This window comes from Geotrypetes seraphini, chromosome 11 (genome assembly GCF_902459505.1).
Source record: "Geotrypetes seraphini chromosome 11, aGeoSer1.1, whole genome shotgun sequence".
NCBI classification, from domain to species: Eukaryota; Metazoa; Chordata; class Amphibia; order Gymnophiona; family Dermophiidae; genus Geotrypetes; species Geotrypetes seraphini.
The window spans coordinates 139,326,394-139,345,119 of record NC_047094.1 but is presented as its reverse complement, the minus strand read 5'-3'; the positions used below and the strand labels follow the sequence as shown (position 1 = coordinate 139,345,119).

Genomic DNA, 18,726 nt, shown 5'->3' with positions numbered 1-18,726 from the left:
ATATGTACATTTGGTATGGTTTGAGTCCTGGCAATGCTGTTTTGGTACAAGCTGAGTTCTTTAAATGTATGATGTCAAATTGTGCTTTTACAGGATCATTCTTTGTGGAGCTTTAATAATCAAAATCTTGATTGAGGTCTTTATGACCCCTTAACCCTGATTCCTTTAAGTGCCTAGTAATGTCTCTGTCCATCATATCATCACTCCCACCTTCATAATTCCCCCTCACAATCTGTCACATTATACTAGCTGTCAGGAGGAAAGACGAGTAGAGTTAGTGGTATGGCATGCAAGGTGCTTCTCTAATCTGCTCTTCTTGTTGCTGGCATTTCTTCTGGTGCCCAGGAGAAATCTGCAGCGCACTGGGTAGGTTAAACAGCTAATGGCTAGAAGAAGAACCAGAGACAGAAAGAGCAAATATAAAGAATCTCTGGGCCCTTTTTGAGGGCTGAAGGGGATGTGTGTTGGAAACGGTTAAAGATATAAACATGGTTATGAGAGAAGAATCATGGATTGGGGATTAATGTTCATTTTCTTTTTCTTTTCAGCTGCCAACATTTAAAGTGTTAAATCATTCCGATGCTTGCATGCCATGTGAGCATAAATCCCAGTCCAGCTTTGCTTGTGATGAAGACCAGCCAAGCATTCATCACCCACTGACAATCACAGAGTTGGCGTATCACTGCACAGCTCACAACGAACGCTTTGCTGGTGATGAACAGAAAGCAGTCATTCCTAAAAGGATGGTGGTTCTCAATGGGATGGAGGATAGTGGTGGTGGAGGCACCGGAGTGAAGAAAAAACGGAAGAAAAGGGAACCAGGGATACTAGAATCTATAAAAAAGGAAACCAAGGTAATCGACATAAAACCAAAGAGAAGAAGGGAGCTGAAAGAACCCAAGGACCCTAAAAAAGCTAAAGAACAGAAACAGAAGGAGCCAAAACAGCAGAGGGAGATTAAGAAACCCAGGAAACCAAGAGATCCGAAACCTCCGAAAGAGAAGAAAAATGCTTTTCAGTCTGCATTCAAGCCAAAAACTAAGAGGGCAAGGTGTGTGCTTGTTTTTATTTCAACAGAGAGAGAAAATCTTCCTATTACTAGCAATAAATGTGACATTAAGAGCCCCTTTTACTAACGTGTGTTAAGCAGTTACTGTATATACTTGAATATAAACAGGGATTTGGCCCAAAAATGGGTGTCTCGGTTTATAATCAGGTCAGCGCTCACCTGCCCTTCTCCCAAACCTGTTGCAGGCTTCTGCTGGGCCTTCTGTGAGACCTTGTAGTCCAGCAGCGATCCCTCCCGCCTCCTTTCCCAGCCGATTCTAAGAATTTTTACCTCCCTCCTGCCTTACCCCGCGTACTTTTAGTATCTATGGTGGTCCAGCGATGAACCACGGCGGGAGCATAAGAATAGCCTTACTGGGTCAGATCAATGGTCCATCAAGCCCAGTAGCCCGTTCTCACGGTGGCCAATCCAGGTCACTAGTACCTGGCCAAAACCCAAGGAGTAGCAACATTCCATGCTAGTGGCTTCCCCCATGTCTTTCTCAATAACAGACTATGGACTTTTCCTCCAGGAACTTGTCCAAACCTTTCTTAAAACCAGCTACGCTAGCCGCTCTTTTTTTCTCCACGTTAAGCATAGTTTTGGTCCAGTTGTAGAAAGACCTGGTTTCCATTTTGTTTTGAATGGTGGTGTATGTCATTATTTTGCCTGACACAATTAGTTTTCTTTGAAAATAATCTTGCTATCTTTGTGAGAAGAAGAAAACTATGGTTGAATAAAACGAGTGATGGCACAGTAGGCAAGAAAAATGGGCAGGTCACATTGTCCTTATCTGCTGACATTTTCCACTTCCTTATGTTTATCACATTCCTGTGCTGACAAACATTTACCTTTTTATACTACTGTATTTAAAACATAAAATATTAAAAATAAACTTTTGCCAACTTTTCTTTACATATCATATATTATTATTTCAGTAAGGACCAGGGACCATTGCCTATGGAAAGAAAGAAGAAAGGAAAAAGGAAAAATGAGATCTCTGTGGATAACTTGGAACAGTCCTTGTTAAATTCAGCTACTCAGAGCACAGAGGAATCCATGGAATCTGCGGACAGCCAGGTACAAATGCACAAAAGATTTGCTTTAGAAATCATTACATTAAAACAGTTTAGATGACTTTGGCTAGGCTAAATGTCTTCTTTACAGGAGAACTGCTGCCGAATAGGTTTTTCCAGGACTGGGAAAGTATTTTAAACACTAGTTAAATTTTTTAGCAACCAGGGGAAATAAGTTTCCTCTTGAGGTCAAGAAAAATAGCAAATTATGCTGCTTACCCTAGGAATAAGCAGTGGATTTCCCCAAGCCGTCCAAAAACAAAAGAGAACTGCAGACCAATGTACAAAGACGCAGGCTAAATTTATTTAAACCAAGATTATGAATGCGGTTAATGTTACTACCTTGTACCATACCAAGGGACCCGACACGGTCCGTGTTTCGGTAAACACGCCTTCATCAGGGTTCCCAGGTGGATAAGGTTTCAAATAAAACCTCAAAACAAACACTTAGCCTGATAGGATCGCAGCAACGAACAGTGAGAGAAATCTCTTGAAACAGCCTTTTTTGCTGGGATTTGCTGTGGGCATGGTGGGGTAGAGTGCAGTCGGGCTTAATGCCAATGAGGTTAAACAGTAGAACCTTGCACTGGAACTATGGCAAAGTGTAATCTGTTAACTGTATATTATGTATGTCAACGTGTGACCCGTTCTGAGCTCTTTGGGGAGAATGGGATAGAAAATGAATTAAAGAATTAAATAATAGCGTTCACAATTATCTCTGGTTTCATGTATCCTGGTACAGAAATGGGGGCCCCCCTGTACTTATTTCGTACCTGGGGCAATGACAAGTGATGATTCTGTGCAGTGAGTAGAGAAAGCAATGTAGTCTGAGACCAAGAGAATAGGTTCCATCTTGTGACCTCCAGGAGGAAGTGCTCTGCGGCTCATTGACTGACATCATACTAGCAAAAGATTGAAGAAGCTAATCAGATGATATCAGATAAATGTCCCTAGTTCAAACAAATGATTGCTGCTTGTTCAGGAGTTCTTTTAGATTTAGTACAAGGTGGAAGGTAGGACTTGGTGTTGAGGCAACTCGGAAATAGTGACAGTAACATAATCATGTTTTAGTTAATATCTAGGGAATCAATTGTATTGGCAATTAAATTTCAAGAGGAAACATTAATTTAAAAAAAAGCAAAAAGGAGCGATAGTCAAAGGATTTGTGTGTTCATAAATTGGTCTTGTGGAAAATTGACTAGGGCTGAGCAAATACGTTTTTGTTCAAATTTCACTAAATTCATAAAAAGTGGGTGGTAACAGGAGCATCCTTTTCTGAGACTAGTCAATAAATTCTTGTTAAGTGTAGTTTAGTTTCTCTAGGAGTGCAGGTAACTTCTCTTTCTCCAGTTGGCTCGCAATCTGTCTCTTTGTTCCTGGAGCTGCAGTGGGAATCCAGCCTGTCTCCCACTTTTCCATTCCATACAATAATCCAGTTAACTTCAACGTTGTCAAAAGACTCAACAGAGTTACGGCTGTATCTCATCCATGATCCAGAACACATCCTATGGCCCTCAAGTTGCCAGTGATCCTCATGGGTCCGAGCTTGGGAAAATGAGCCCTTTCTGTAGGTCAGCTTCTGTTTAGCACAGAACCCACCTCTCATGTAGAAGTTTGTTGGTTTAAGGCTAGCCAGTATCTTTGCCTTAGCAGCATATGGGATTTCTAGTTTACCACTCCATTCAGTGTGAGGATATGTGGTGGAAGCCTTATGATTAACTGTCATGATGAGAGCGTTTCTTTTGAGATGGTTCCAATGGATATATTGCGAGCTGCAAATGTATGAAATATTCAGTTTCTTGCCAGTGTGCTTGTACAGCATCGAAAGTCTTTTGTTAATGCTTAATCAATTTTGCAAAATTTCAGTACTAACTAATTTGATATAGTGACAGATGGCAGATAAAGACCAGCAAAGTGGCTAGAGTCATAGCTGTCACTCTGTACAGAAAATACCTCTTTTGTGCTGTTCTTTAGGATTATAACTAACACTGTCAATTTGCCCTTTTCCTGTATTAAGTTTTACTTATATGATTAAAAGTATATTTCATCTTGGGAAAGAAAAGAACTTTCAATTTGATATCTAAAGATCAAAACTGGGGAACTGTTCAGGGCCGGAAATGTGTATGTAACTAGCAAGGCTATTTGCTAAATAGCCTGGCATCCATAGGAAGGTACACGGCTGCCACAATCTAAAAATACATCATTGAGACCACATAGGTCCTTGCAGGTGTCTGTTCAGGTAATCATTTTCTTTGGACAATCTTCCAGAAATCCACTTTTCACCAGGCTAATGTGCTGCTGCACTTAATGAGGGCACTTTTCATGTCTAAAATGGTAAAATAAATGCCTATTTATTTTTATAAAATAGACTGATATAGTGACCTTCGGTAGTTCTCATATTTTCTCACATGAATTTAAACTTGGTTCAAAAAATTGTAAATGTTTTATAAAATGCACATTAGGGTGGTCCAAAAAAATTAACTAAAACATTTTGTTTGTCCACAAGGCTAATTTTATTCCTCTATATAAAAATGAAAACCACACAAAAGTTTACTTAAAACAAACAAAGTTTAGAGGTCGCCCTACTTCACTGTTTTTTTAAAACTACTGCTAACTTAGCAGTATATTTGTAATTTTTGTGCACTCGACAAATAATCAATGGTTTATGACATAAGAGTCACCTTTGATAAGGAAGGAAACTTTTTTTCAGTGACGGCCACTAGCCGAAGAACAGATTGCTTCTGTTCTTCATCTTTTGTCAAAGTATCGTTGTATTTTTCAATGAGGCTTATCCCTTGTTCTGCTGCATAATTAACAGTCAGTTTGGATGCTCAATTCCAAAGTTCCTTGAAAAATGGACTGTGGGATGTTTCTTTAGGAATATTTTTGCTTTTGATCCTCCTTCAATCAAGAGATCAAAAAATGACTGTGTTCTCGGTGTTACAAGACTTTCAAAGGTCATAGGTTCCATTTCATCTGTACGCATGAGGCATCGTGGAATGTCTGGCAACGGTGGATGTAGCACTGTTTCTGGTGTGATTCTGTCAAAAAAGGCTACTAGTTGCTCGTACAGAAACAATAGATGTCTGGACATGGCTGTGAGCGCCTTGTTTGCAACATTTTTAGTCATGTAGTTTCTTTAACTTTCTGTGAGTCCATGCATTGTCGGTATCCTAGCTCACCATCACTGATTCACACACCAAATTATAGCTCTCTGGTAAAGGTTTTCCTTCTTTATAGTAATGAAATTGACCAGTCAAAGAACATCCAGTCCACATGGCAGTCTAGCAGTTGACAGCTGACAGACTGACTTCCCAAGGAGCCAGTTTTCGTGTACAGATTGCAAACTAGATGACACCATACAAACTAATTACAGTGGTACCTTGGATTACAAGCATAATCCGTTCCAGGAGCATGCTCGTAATTCAAAATGCTCGTTTATCAAAGCGAGTTTCCCCATAGGAAATAATGGAAACTCGCTTTGATGCGTTCCCCCCCCCCCCCCCCGAGAACCGGCATTGCTCCCCTCGAAGGCCCCCCCCTGCGATCAGGCACCCCCCCTGTGATCCGGCACCCCCCCTGCCTCAAACCGGCACCCCCCCCCCCCGACACGATTGGGCACCCCCCCCGACACGATCCAACCCCCCTCCCCGACACGATTGGGCACCCCCACGACACGATCCAACCCCCCCCCCCGACACGATTGGGCACCCCCTCCGACACGATCCGACATCCCCCCCGACACGATCCGACATCTCCCCTGACACAATTGGGTACCCCCCCCGCCGCTTCTTACCCTCATCTGGGCACTCTTGAAGATCGGCCTACTCGTCTGCTGGGCCTTGAGCGTCTGAGCATGCTCAAGGCCCAGCAGACGAGTAGGCCGATCTTCAAGAGTGCCCAGATGAGGGTAAGAAGCGGCGGGGGGGTGCCCAATTGTGTCAGGGGGGTGCCCAATTGTGTCAGGGGGGTGCCCAATTGTGTCAGGGGGGTGCCCAATTGTGTCAGGGGGGTGCCCAATTGTGTCAGGGGGGTGCCCAATCGTGTTGGGGGGGTCGGATCGTGGCGGGGGAGGTGCCCAATCGTGTCGGGGGGGTCGGATCGTGGCGGGGGGGGGGTGCCGGATCGCAGGGGGGGGTGCCGGATTGCGGGGGGTGGGGCTCGTAAATCGAGCCATGCTCGGTTTCCGAGGCACCGATTTTGCAAATGTTTTGCTCGTCTTGCAAAACACTCGCAAACCGGTGCACTCGTAAACCGAGGTACCACTGTATGTGCAATCGCCTACATATACAACACACAAGCAAACAGTGTTTCAAGTTTCAAGTTTATTGATTTCTTGATATGCTGTCTATCATATATGTATAAAATGCTTTATATAAATAAAAACAGTATTATAAAAAATTAAAACGAATTTCATAAACAGTACATAAATAACTGACCTCTAAGTATTGTCTAATGAAGCTGAAATTAGATGCACATACTAAGTGGACAAAAATAAGCCTTGTGGAGACTAGATTTGACAAGGTTGAGTTTTTTTGCATGCTACCCTGGACCACCCTAATGCACATGTACATCACAACTCCACATTAGCGATGGGCAAATTATGCCCGTGGGAATGTATGCATCCAGATGAGATAAATGTAGGCAGTGTCTTCTGTATTATACCTGCATTCAATTTTATAAGAGCCAACTTCCATGTGCAAAATCATGCTTTCCAAGCAAAAGATGAAATACTTGAGAAGGAAAGCCTGAAACAGCCCTGGTTTTTGATGTCTTGTATAGCACATTCTAACGTCAAATGTTTTGGCCCACAGAAACGGCGGTCTGGGCGACAGGTAAAACGCAGGAAATACAATGAGGACTTGGACCTAAAAGTGGTCGATGACGATGGTGAAACAATTGCCGTTCTGGGAGTAGAGCGAGCATCGGCGCTGTCATCTTCTGCATTGGCATGGCAAGCAGAGGTACTTTAGTGCATGGAGCCAGCATTGCATCAGATGTAATAGGTTTAGTTCACTGATGATAGAAGCAAAAATGCACTTGGATGTGTCAGCAGATGCTTCGTCTGGGCAGAGCAGAAGCCTTTCTTAGAATTTTCTGATATAATTTTGGACTGCTTTCACTGCTGACTTCTTAAATATTTTTTGTTTAGTCACAACTTTTGGTTTTGTTCCTCTTTCTTTCTACTTATTTTGGTTTTTGTGGCTGACTGTTTCCTCTCCTTTTATGCATCCAAATCAATGAGAACGGGATCTGGGGTTTAGCAGCAGGAACCGTAGTTTGCAACTCTTCTGGATTTATTCCCCTTTTCTATATTTCTGGACTCGTATAACCTGGTCATTACAGTGACATTCCTCAGCTGGGGCTCTATTTTTTTGGTTGGAGTCAAGCGCCAGGTTTCTTTCCAGAATTCTGCAAGTATAGACTCAGGTCTGACCATTAGGTGCTACCATATTTCAATAACGGATCCCCTTTCCAATTTGCAGTGAACATTGATTTCTCTACAGGGCTTAATTTCTGGGGGAATGGCCCACCTCTTTTTTTTTTTTTTTTTTTCCAGACTCCAGACTAACAGGGGTGTGTTCTGCTCTAGGTTCTCCCTTCCAGGCAACCTCAATGGAAGAGGAGGTGATGTGGTGAGTGTGTCGCAGAGAACAAATAATTGCTCCCTATTTGGCTCCTCTTCTCTTCTTGCTGCTGCCCAGTCTCCCTCGTACCACAGTTTCACTTCCTTATTGACTACAAATTAAGACCTGCTTCTAAGGATTCCCTAACTGTGGCAATGAAAGACATGACTAGACACTCAACCCAAATCCTCTGCATAGCATTCTGCAGCACCAACACTGAACCAATGGGCTCCCTCCTAAGTTTATTCTTTATTTTTATTGATACATGATTGCAGTTTTAGCTCCACCAAACCATTTTTGTGCTTGTAGGTCTAGTTTCTCATTGTATATTTTGGTTTCTCCTTTAATTTTTTCAGGAAAAGTTAATGTTTAATCCTAGTGTTGATTGTTTCCTATTTCATACCTAAGAAGTACAGCTTTAAGTGCCTGTGTTCTCCCAGAGCATGTCACAAGTGTTTGGGTGATAGCCAAGGTGTTTTGATGATCAACTTCTGCACAGAGATGTAATGTTAGGAGGCTTGAATTTTCTGTTGGGATCAAACCTATCTAACCATGTGCAAGTCTAGCTCAAGGCCAGTATCTAAATTTGCTAAAAGACCTGGTGAGCAAAGCAGAGTCGCTCTGGTGACCAATCCTTGATCAGCTTATCCATCTAAAGATATGAAAAAGTCTTGTAGTGCCAAAGGAACATCTTCCAAAAAATGGAAAAAGGATCCAAATGAAGAAAACAAGAGCAGAAGACTAGCCTTACTGGGTCAGACCAATGATCCATCAAGCCCAGAAGCTCATTCTCATGGTGGTCAATCCAGGTCCCTGCCAAAACCCAAGGAGTAGCATGCTACCGATCCAGGGCAAGCAGTGGCTTCCCCTATGTTTTTCTCAATAACAAACTATGGACTTTTCCTCCAGGAAATTGTCCAAACCTTTCTTAAATCTGGCTATAGTATCCGCTCTTACCACCACCTCTGGCAATGCATTCCTGAGCTTAACTATTTCCTCCTATTGGTTTTAAATTATCCCCTAGTGTCCCTTAGTCTTTGTAATTTTTGACAGAGTGAAAAATTGATCCATTTGTACCTATTCTACTCCACTCAGGATTTTGTGAACTTCAATCATATCTCCTCTCAGCCGTTTCTTTTTCAAGCTGAAGACCCCTAATCTTTTTAATCTTTCCTCATACGAGAGGCGTTCCACCCCCTTTATCATCTTGGTCACTCTTTCAACCTTTTCTGGTTTTGAATATCTTGAGATAAGGAGACCAGAATTGAACGCAATACTCCAGGTGAGGTTGCACCATAGAGCGATACAGGGGCATTATAACATTTTTAGTCTTTTTAATCACCCCTTTTTTAAAAATAATTCCTAGCATCCTGTTTGCTTTTTTGGCCACTGTCGCACATTGGGCGGAAGATTTCATTGTATTGTCTACAGTGGCACCCAGATCCTTTTCTTGAGCGCTAACCTCCAAGGTGGACCCTAGCAACCAGTAACTATGATTTGGGTTATTCTTCCCAATGTGCATCAGTTTACATTTGTCCACATTAAATTTCATCTGCCATTTGGTCGCCCAGTCTTCCAATTTTCTAAGGTCTGCCTGCAATTTTTCCCAATCCGCATGTGTTTTAACAACTTTGTGTCATCTGCAAATTTAATCACCTTGCTCGTCATTCCAATTTCCTTATTTATAAATAAGTTGTTTTTTTTTCCCAATTCTTTATTCATTTTTCATCTTATATCAAGTATCTGTCTGTTTACTTCCTCAAAGAAGTGCAGCAAGTTCGTCAAACACGATCTGCCTTTTCTAAAACCGTGCTGACTGGTCCTCATCAGCCCGTGTCCATGAAGGTGATCAATGATGCGGTCCTTTATCAGCGACTCTACCATCTTTCCCGGTACTGAGGTCAGACTCACTGGTCTGTAGTTTCCCGGATCTCCTGCTCAAACCTTTCTTGAAAATCGGTGTAACATTTGCCACCTTCCAGTCTTCATTGATACCACTCCTTCATTGATAAAAAATAAATTCCCTTCAAGAATTTACATCATTCTGCCATCTGTCCCTCAATTGCAGCAGTGGCTCCTACTGCATAGTATAAAGAGTTTCCTCACTGCTCCAGAAGGCTTCAGCCACTCGTATCACATGACTGTGAACTTGGAAGACCTGTTGGAGTTACTCTTCTAAATGATGGGATCCAGGTACTTTACTGGCCCTCTATTCTCTTGCTATCTCTATAGAAGCCACTAACGGGATATAGTGCAAGAGTTGCACTTGATGCCCATCAATCTCAGGATCCACTCAATCCAAAAATAAACCACCAGCTATTTTTGTATAGGAGACCTGGCCCCAGCATGTTGACAATGATTTGCTCAACCTACTCCCAACAGTGAACCATCTTGTGAGAGATCCACTATCTTAGTTGTAAGGTGCTATTATATCAAATTTGAGCATTTAGCCTGATTTTTATCTGAATTATCACTGAAAACATCCAGCAAATGCACAACTTGCTTTCAATACTGAGCTCTCTCTTTTTATATATATATATATATATATATATATATATATATATATATATATATATGAACTACTATGAGGTTGCATTGTGACAGCAGAGTTTTAATTATTACAATATGAGGATGAGGAATTGGATCCACAGAGCTATTGGGGTTCATTGTATTTTCTTTAAGTTGGAGGACTTGGGGATCCATGCAGTAGGTTCATTGTATTGTGTTGTTTTCCAGGAGCCTCCAGAAGATGATGCCAATATAATAGAGAAGATTCTGGCATCCAGAATGGTCCAGAAAGAGGTGAGATGTTTTTTGCTCTTGACAATCTGTGTCAGGGAAAACTCGATAACATAGATATCCTCAGACAATTAAACTTGGCATGAGCACAGTGACCCCAGTGCATATCTCAGTATTCAGGGTTTCTCTTGGGAGCTGATTTTTTTTTTCCATAGTAGGCAAATTATGCTATAATTTTCAAAAAACATTCTTACATTAGAACAGATGCACAACTTAGTACACAGCAGCATGACATCTATTCTGCTGCATTAATCAAATAAGGGAGGTGGTTATCGACCTGTGTTAGGGAACAAACCTGTATTTGCTCCTTAAAGAACTCTAATGCTGGGTGTGCAGTGCCTTAATGCAGTGATAGGTCACCTCATGTTATATAGTAATGAGATACAAAATATGCAAATGCATTTAAAGCAGCTCATTACTTTGTAAACACAGGCACCCAGCTTGGTGCACATCACAAGCCATAGTGTGTGGCGCAGTGGTTAGATCTACAGCTTCAGCACCCTGAGGTTGTGGGTTCAAATCCCAAGCTGCTCCTTGTGACCCTGGGAAAGACACTTAATCCACAAAAATACCTCCTTTTTATTCAATTTTCAAATTCTTCATTAGAAACAGTGATGAAGTTTTCTCATATCAGACTTATCTCCACTGAAGTTCTTTATAGAGGATCCCCGTGCGTTGCCACTGATTAACTAGATAGGGAACTAACCTCTTCGGCACGCTCCCCCTCCTGCCTAATTTTAAGATGATGTTTTAAGATGATTTTTTTAAGATGATCTCTCAACTTCTGTTTTCTTTGCTGCGGTCCGTTCCTGCCAACGGACCGCAGGAACGGACCACAGCAAAGAAAACAGAAGCTGAGAGATATAAGAACTCATAAGAACTCCCTGCCTAATTGAAGCTAAGTTTATTATCAGTTTTATAAGAGTTTTTTGATATACATCATCTTAAAATTAGGCAGGAGGGGGAGAGTGCCGAAGAGGTTAGTTCCCTATCTAGTTAATCAGTGGCAACGCACGGGGATCCTCTATAAAGAACTTCAGTGGAGATAAGTCTGATAGGAGAAAACTTCATCACTGTTTCTAATGAAGAATTTGAAAATTGAATAAAAGAGAGGAATTTTTGTGGATTTATGATTGATCTCTCTTTATCTTATATACATTGTTTTTGAAAGACACTTAATCCCCCATTGCCCCAGGACAGTTAGGGACAAATGCTTGAGTACCACAATGTAAACTACTTAGATCATAAGTGGATATAAATACTGAAATAAATAAAATAAAATAACCTTAGCTAAAAGCTTTCCCCTTCCCACCCCCGTGTTTCCAGCCAACGTTCTTGAAATGTCAGTGATGGGTCTTAAACTAACTCCCCATCTTTGGATAATCCAATTGTCTTGCTTTTACCCTCCCCCTCACTTCAAATAACAATCATGTCCCCACCTTTCTAGATTTCCTAATACTGCAATTCAGTAACCACTTACATGTGTGATATGGTACGGAGCACCAAATAGTTTCCCAGGTATTTTGACACATTCTCCACCTAGAGGGCTTTGGTAATTTAAATTGATGCTAGTGAAAAAGTGAGTCTCTTCCTTCAGTTAAGAGAAGCAGAATGGCAGTAACTGGCTTTTATTGGATTCAAAGCACTTGCACTGCAAGTCAATTGACTTGAATTACACAAGGAGAAGAAATAAAGTTAACGGTGCTTATGCACATGGTATGCTACCAGATCACTTCATAGGGAGTGGTAGTTCTTGTGTCCACCCATGTTTTGACAAGGAATGGGAACTTTTGAGAGAGTAAGTGTAGCACATTGAACTAACTGATTTCCAAGTGCAAATAAATTATTAAGAAATACAATACAGTACTCCCCTGATATTCGCGGGGGTTCCGTTCCAGGAACTCCCGTGAATGTTGAAAAACCGCGAATATGGTTTTTAGCAGGGGAGACAGGAGAGGGCAGCCGGAGCACCAGCGAGTGAAGGAAATCACTTGCGGTAGGTTCGACCGCCTCTTCCTGTACTAAAGTCGGGCCTCACCAATCAGGAGCTGCTTGTTAAAGCAACTCCTGATTGGTGAGGCCCGACTTTAGTACAGGAAGAGGCCGTCGGAGCATACCGCGAGTGATTTCCTTCACTCTCCTGTCCGGTCATTCGCAGTCGGAAAATGCCGCCAATTCACAGGGGAGCACTGTACTGCTAAATAGAAATGTAATCCTGGGTCTGCATGTGCAGCATGCATTCTTCCATGTAGAGTGGTTGTGAATTAGTGCAAAATTAAGGAGGCTTGATCAGATTCACTTTCATAATCCATTGTTTGATGTGTTTCAGTTCCATCCTGGCGGACTCTCCTCCGAAGTAGAAGAGTTTTATGTCAAATACAGAAATTTGTATGTACACTGTTTATTAATTTTCTATTTATATTACATCTCTTTTGTCAATTATAAAATAATAGTGTTTCCTATCTGTTGGTCTTGCTCCCCATTCTTATCTTTTCTTTATTCTCTTTCCTGTACTGTCCTTTCACTATTTTTGTACTGTTAATTAACTTATAGAAAATCTGGAACTCACTTCCCATAGGAATTCAGATGTCTCCTAATTACACTCAGTTCAGGAAAAACCTGAAAAAATGTGTGAAAAGTTCTTTGAGCCTTTTGTAAAGTAGGCTACAAACTGTGAAGGTCCTCACATGGAAATCTCTATGAAAGTTGAACTTCACATGTATTAAATTGCTTAAGAAAAAAGGTATCGCCTTGTATTCTTTGAGGCCGATATTGAAAAGGGCTTAGCTAACTGGATAAGTCCTGGTTTGCTGAGTATTTGGTGGCACTGCCTGGATAGTGCTGCTGAATATTTCCTCGGACCATCGCGGCACTATCCAGATGTGCCACAGAGGTCCGTGGTGGAGATGGGAGAAGCTAGTACTTAATCTGGCTATTCTATCTTCTGTTTCTCTCCCTCTTTGTACTTTCAATATGTATCTTCTTGTCCCCGAGTCCCTTCTCTCCCTTTATTTTTATCATAGACTGCCCCTGCTGTGCCAAGTTGTGAGTGGCAGTAAATAAACAGATAGATAGCTTAGGATAGAAAAGAGAGGCTGTTGTCCGTGTATCCTGATTGGGTATTTGGAGAGCAGCTGAATTAGAGAATGACACGGGGACAAGTTTGCCCCCATCCCGCAGGAAGTCAATTTCCCTGTCCCTGCTGTGTCTAGAGCTAGCATATTTTCATGTGTGGGTCCTCGGGAGTGGAATAAGCTTCTGGGATATTTACAACAGCAAACATGTTTGAGTAGTTTTAAGAAAATGTTGAAGAAACACCTCTTTTGTAAGATGAAATATGGGACTTGATTTAGAGTTTTTTGATGCGAGGTGCTGGTAGCCTCTTTGTAATTTTAGGAGGCTTTACAGTATCACTATTTGATTTGTTGTACTGTATGTGATTCTGTTTGTGCCTTGGGAAAGGCAGGATATAAATAAATAAATCCAAGTTTTGTCGCTGTCCCTGTCCCATTCCTGTAAGCTCTGCCTTAACCACACAAGCCTCGAACACTTATGATTTTAAAATGTTTGAGGCTTGTGCAGATGAGGACGGAGCTTGTAGGAACGGGGAATAATTTGTTCCCCTGTCATTCTCTAAGCTGAATATCACTGCTTCCTCTATAGCTGCAGTGCTGAGCAGCAACCAACATCTGGATACTTCCACTCAAATGTCCAGGTTTCTTTTTTACCTGTGATAGTTGATGTTTAAAAGCCCACCCAAAAACACTGACCGTTGTGGGCTTAATATTAGCCCCTTTCTTTTTAGTTTGTTTTGACTATAGTGTAATATACATAGCCAGAGCTCTTTGTTAAATATTTACAGACTTTTATATCATCCTCATATTGTCAGGTTTATCACACACATAACTGCATTCTTAATTCTTCTCTTTCATGAGTGGAGAAGTAGCCTAGTGGTTAGTGCAGAGGCCTCAGAACCTGGGAACTGGGTTCAATTCCCACTGCATCTCCTTGTGACTTTGGGGGAGAGCATGGTGCAGCGGCTAAAGCTATAGCCTCAGTACCCTGAGGTTGTGAGTTCAAACCCACGCTGCTCCTTGTGACCTTGGACAAATCACTTAATCCCCCATTGCCCCAGGTACATTAGACTGATTGTGAGCCCGCTGGAACAGACGGGGAAAAATGCTCAAGTAGCTGAATAAATTCATGTAAGCCATTCAAATTGAATAAATAATAGTATGAAAAGTTTCAGCCTCTGATAACCAGAGCTGGTATTATGACATCATAATGCCTCATTCCACCAATAAGAGCCAACCTCATCAGTGATGTCACAATGGCTGGACTATCCTGTACTTGGCTCACTTAAGAACATAAGTAGTGCCTCTGCTGGGTCAGACCAGAGGTCCATCGTGCCCAGTATAGTAATCCTCTATCTATACCCTTCTATCTCCTTTTCCTTCAGGAAATTATCTAATCCCTTCTTCAACCCCAATACTGTACTCTGTCCTATCACGCCCTCTGGAAGCGCATTCCAGGTGTCCACCACCCTTTGGGTGAAGAAGAACTTCCTAGCTACATTTTAGTTTCTAGAGTGGTGCAGTGGTTAAAGCTGCAGCCTCAGCACCCTGGGGTTCTGGGTTCAAATCCACACTACTCCTTCTGATCCTGGGCAAGTCACTTAATCCCTCCATCGCCCCAGGTACAGTAGATAGATTATGAGTCCACTGGAACAGACAGGAAAAAATGCTTGAGTATCTGAATAAATTTATGTAAACTCTTCTGAGCTCCCCTGGGAGAATGGTAGAGAAAATTGAATAAATAAATAAATATAATATATAAACCACTTTGATTGTAACCGCAGAAAGGCAGTATGCTAAATCTCATCCCCTTTCCCTTCTTTGTGGTTTTAGCTCCGAGACAAATTTGGTTGTCTCTCTTGACTAGACTCTAAGCTCCAGGGAATAAAGTCTCTAGTGCTATGTACGTCTGCTGTGCACTATAGACCCATCATTCTTGAACTGGTGGGTAGATTCTGTGCCCAGAGCCTCATTTACATTGTTCCAACAAGTGCTCAATTTCACTCTCTACACACGAGATCTCTTCTGCTCATCTATAGTTTTCTTGACTTTCAGGCTTTTTAATGCTGTAGAGGCTCCTGGCTTTGGGATAACGTAGACTCTATCAGCAGAAGCCTGCTTTGTCCGCAGAGAGTTTGAGCGCAGGCTGAGTAGCTCTTCACCAGGATAAGGGCTGCTGCTGGTCCAGTAGGATTAAGGTCCTAGTCTGGTCAGGGGACACTGGAGCAGTCCGAAGAAGCAAGATATCCACTTTACAGGCTTGTCTGAGGCAGAAGTCCTTCCCTTTTTTTCCCTGGCTACAGTTCTAGCCTAAGCATGGTACAATGAGTACAGGCTGAAGAGATAAAATCAGAGGGAGTGAAGAGTTTTTAAATTAGTTTTTTCAAAGTTTCCCCCCCCCCCCCTTAAATCCTAATACGAGAGTTTAAGGGCCAGTTTTAGTGCCGTCTTGAATTTCTTGATTTTGAAATAAGAACATAAGTAGTGCTGCTGCTGGGTCAGACCAGTGGTCCATCGTGCCCAGCAGTCCGCTCACGCTGTAGCTCCCAGGTCAAAGACCAGTATTCTAAATGAGTCCAGCCTCATCTGCGTACGTTCCAGTTTAGCAGGAACTTGTCCAACTTTGTCTTGAATCCCTGGAGGATGTTTTCCCCTATAACAGACTCCGGAAGAGCATTTCAGTTTTCTACCGCTCTCAATAAGTCTCAATCTGCCTGGATGGCTGCCCGAGGACAGACCGTGTCCCGTGTGCTGCACAGCACATTGGAAGTGGGGGTGGGGAGCTACTGGTTTAGCCTCTTGTAGTCCTTCTGGGGGCATGGGATTGCAGATGGCCCAAGTGCCAGGTCTGAAAACCCAGTTTGAGCTGGGAAATGGATCGTGTCCCCCCCCCCGGCAAAGTGCAACTGCACATCTGCTGTCAAATCCCAGAAAGGGCCACATGAGCATCTGCAGGGGGCCTAGTCAGGGTCTTGCTTTGGAATTTATCAGTATGATGTACCAAGCACACTTGACTTACAGCAGTGCAGTGACTCCTTGGGATTCATGGTGCTGGTTGTGCCAGGGTCATCAATATTTTTGATATAAGCAGAATAGCTTTGTTTCTGGGGGAGTGTCCCCATACTCCTCTCTGTTATGTTTCTTCTCTAGTGCTGACCATCTGATTTGATCTGAACTGATCCCTTGTAGGAGAGCCCAGAGTGAAGGGAGGTGGAGAGGAAAAATGTAAGTGAGGCTCTCTGCACAGAATCTCGCGACGAGGACTTGACTACCCACCAGTTCCAGAATGTGTCTTTCTACTAGAAAGAAGATTATCAAGGTAAAGACCTAATCTCCCTTCTTTATTTTCTTCTGCATGCTTTTTCCTCTCTTTATTTATAGTAGACTTGTCTTATTTGCTGTCTTATTGATGCTTCAATCATTTAATTGATTCAAATACATTTCATTTGAAATGCAAAGAGGAGAATGACGGTTAGTTTGACTTTCTGTTTTATGCACATATTGGCCAGTCAAGCACTGTGGTTGAATGGATTGTTGCTTACCTAATTCTTTTATAAACCGTTGAAGTGGCAGGAAGTGATGGATGTCTGCTTTCTGTAAACATTTTATTCTTTTTCAGTTCTTATCTTCATTGTAAATGGGCAACGCTGCACGAACTGGAAAAAGACCCCAGGATCCAGCAGAAAATCAGGCGCTTTAGGAACAAACAGGCGCAAATGAAACATATTTTTACTGAGGTGAGACAATTCTCTGTCATTGTAGGCCTAGTTATAAGAGAAACTGTTCTGGTTAACATGTTTGGGGCACTGCAAGCCTTTGAGACTTTGTGTTAGCAGATGATGGAAATTTGCATGGAGCTGTAATGCAAGTGTTTAACGTTTGATATTTATTCCTTATCAAGATAGCCTGAGGTATATTAGTAAATAAATACAACAAATCTAATGGCTTCTCAAGGTAGCTCAGCATAATGACACCACTGCCTTCTGTTCGAAAACTGCTTTCACGCTTTTCCAAAATGTTGGTTAACATCTCTTCAGTTCAAGTTTCAAGTTTATTAAAATTTTGATAAAACGCAAATCAAGTTTTCTAAGCATTTTACAATTTGTATAAAGGAGGGGAAAACAATGAACAAATAAGTACCGACTAAACAATACATCAGACACGTAAAGAGAACAAGAGAGGTAAACCACATCAAGCAGTTTTGCATTCCATAGGTGTGGGTCGCAGACCATAAAAGCTTGACACAGCATAAGTTGCAGCCTTTAGCAAGTCCACCTTCCTGTCTCATATAGTTAAGAATTTAAGAAAAGCCAATCTTGGTTATAAAAGCACGAATCATAATTGCTAAAGCCTTCTGATCTAATAAAGGCCATAAGGCTGTCTTATCAGTATACATTATCTGTCCCAACACGAACCTGGTCATCAATGGACTAGGAAGCAAAGTCCTGAGGAAAAAGAGATGCAGAATCAAGCTGATGAGTATGGCTAGAGGTAAATGTAGAAGAGACAACAATGAAGCCAGTCTAGAGTGGGATAAAGAAAAAGACAACAAAAAAATAGATCAGGAATTTTGTATGGCCACCAAAGTAGAGAGTATCTATAGAAGACAGAGTTCCTGCAGTTGAAATGATGGTTTTACCCTTGCCAGTCACTTTCATGAAATTCATCCAAAAGAATGTTCTTGATGCCTATTCTCCAACACATTATTGATGAATGTTAATGCATGTTTTCTGAAATACAATTATATTTATTGTTATTTTTAATTATTGTATTCTCTGGATGGTTGATGGTATGTTGATTTTGTACATTGTATCCTTTTTTAAATATGATGGAGTTCCTTGATGTTATTTATTTCTTTTATTTAAAAATTTCTACTCTGCTTATAACCTAAGTTCTTCTTTAGATTGCCCAGCACGTAGGCTGTGTGATTCTCGTGGCTCCGGACTGGCCCAGGTGTCCATGGTACGCGTGTCTGGTTCGTCTGCTATTAGCAGATCCTCTCCTGCTTCCCCTCTCGCCCGTTCTTCTGTCTCAGGGTCCCATTCCATGATTTTTTCCGGGTCCCTTTTGTCTTATGGCTCGGCTCTTAAGAGGGCTCGCCT

The 18,726-nt window shown here is 41.8% G+C and overlaps 1 protein-coding gene across 6 annotated transcripts in view; it reads left to right on the top strand.

The window, feature by feature from the left end:
* Nucleotides 1–18,726, top strand: part of CHD6 (chromodomain helicase DNA binding protein 6) — a 218,304-nt gene that overhangs the window by 42,837 nt on the left and 156,741 nt on the right. For all 6 annotated transcript variants that reach the window (XM_033962937.1, XM_033962936.1, XM_033962934.1 and 3 more), the window contains 6 exons: nucleotides 549–1,051; nucleotides 1,987–2,128; nucleotides 6,939–7,088; nucleotides 10,488–10,553; nucleotides 12,880–12,938; nucleotides 17,244–17,361. In XM_033962937.1, coding sequence (XP_033818828.1) covers nucleotides 549–1,051; nucleotides 1,987–2,128; nucleotides 6,939–7,088; nucleotides 10,488–10,553; nucleotides 12,880–12,938; nucleotides 17,244–17,361 — 1,038 coding nt within the window. The remainder of the gene's footprint in view (nucleotides 1–548; nucleotides 1,052–1,986; nucleotides 2,129–6,938; nucleotides 7,089–10,487; nucleotides 10,554–12,879; nucleotides 12,939–17,243; nucleotides 17,362–18,726) is intronic.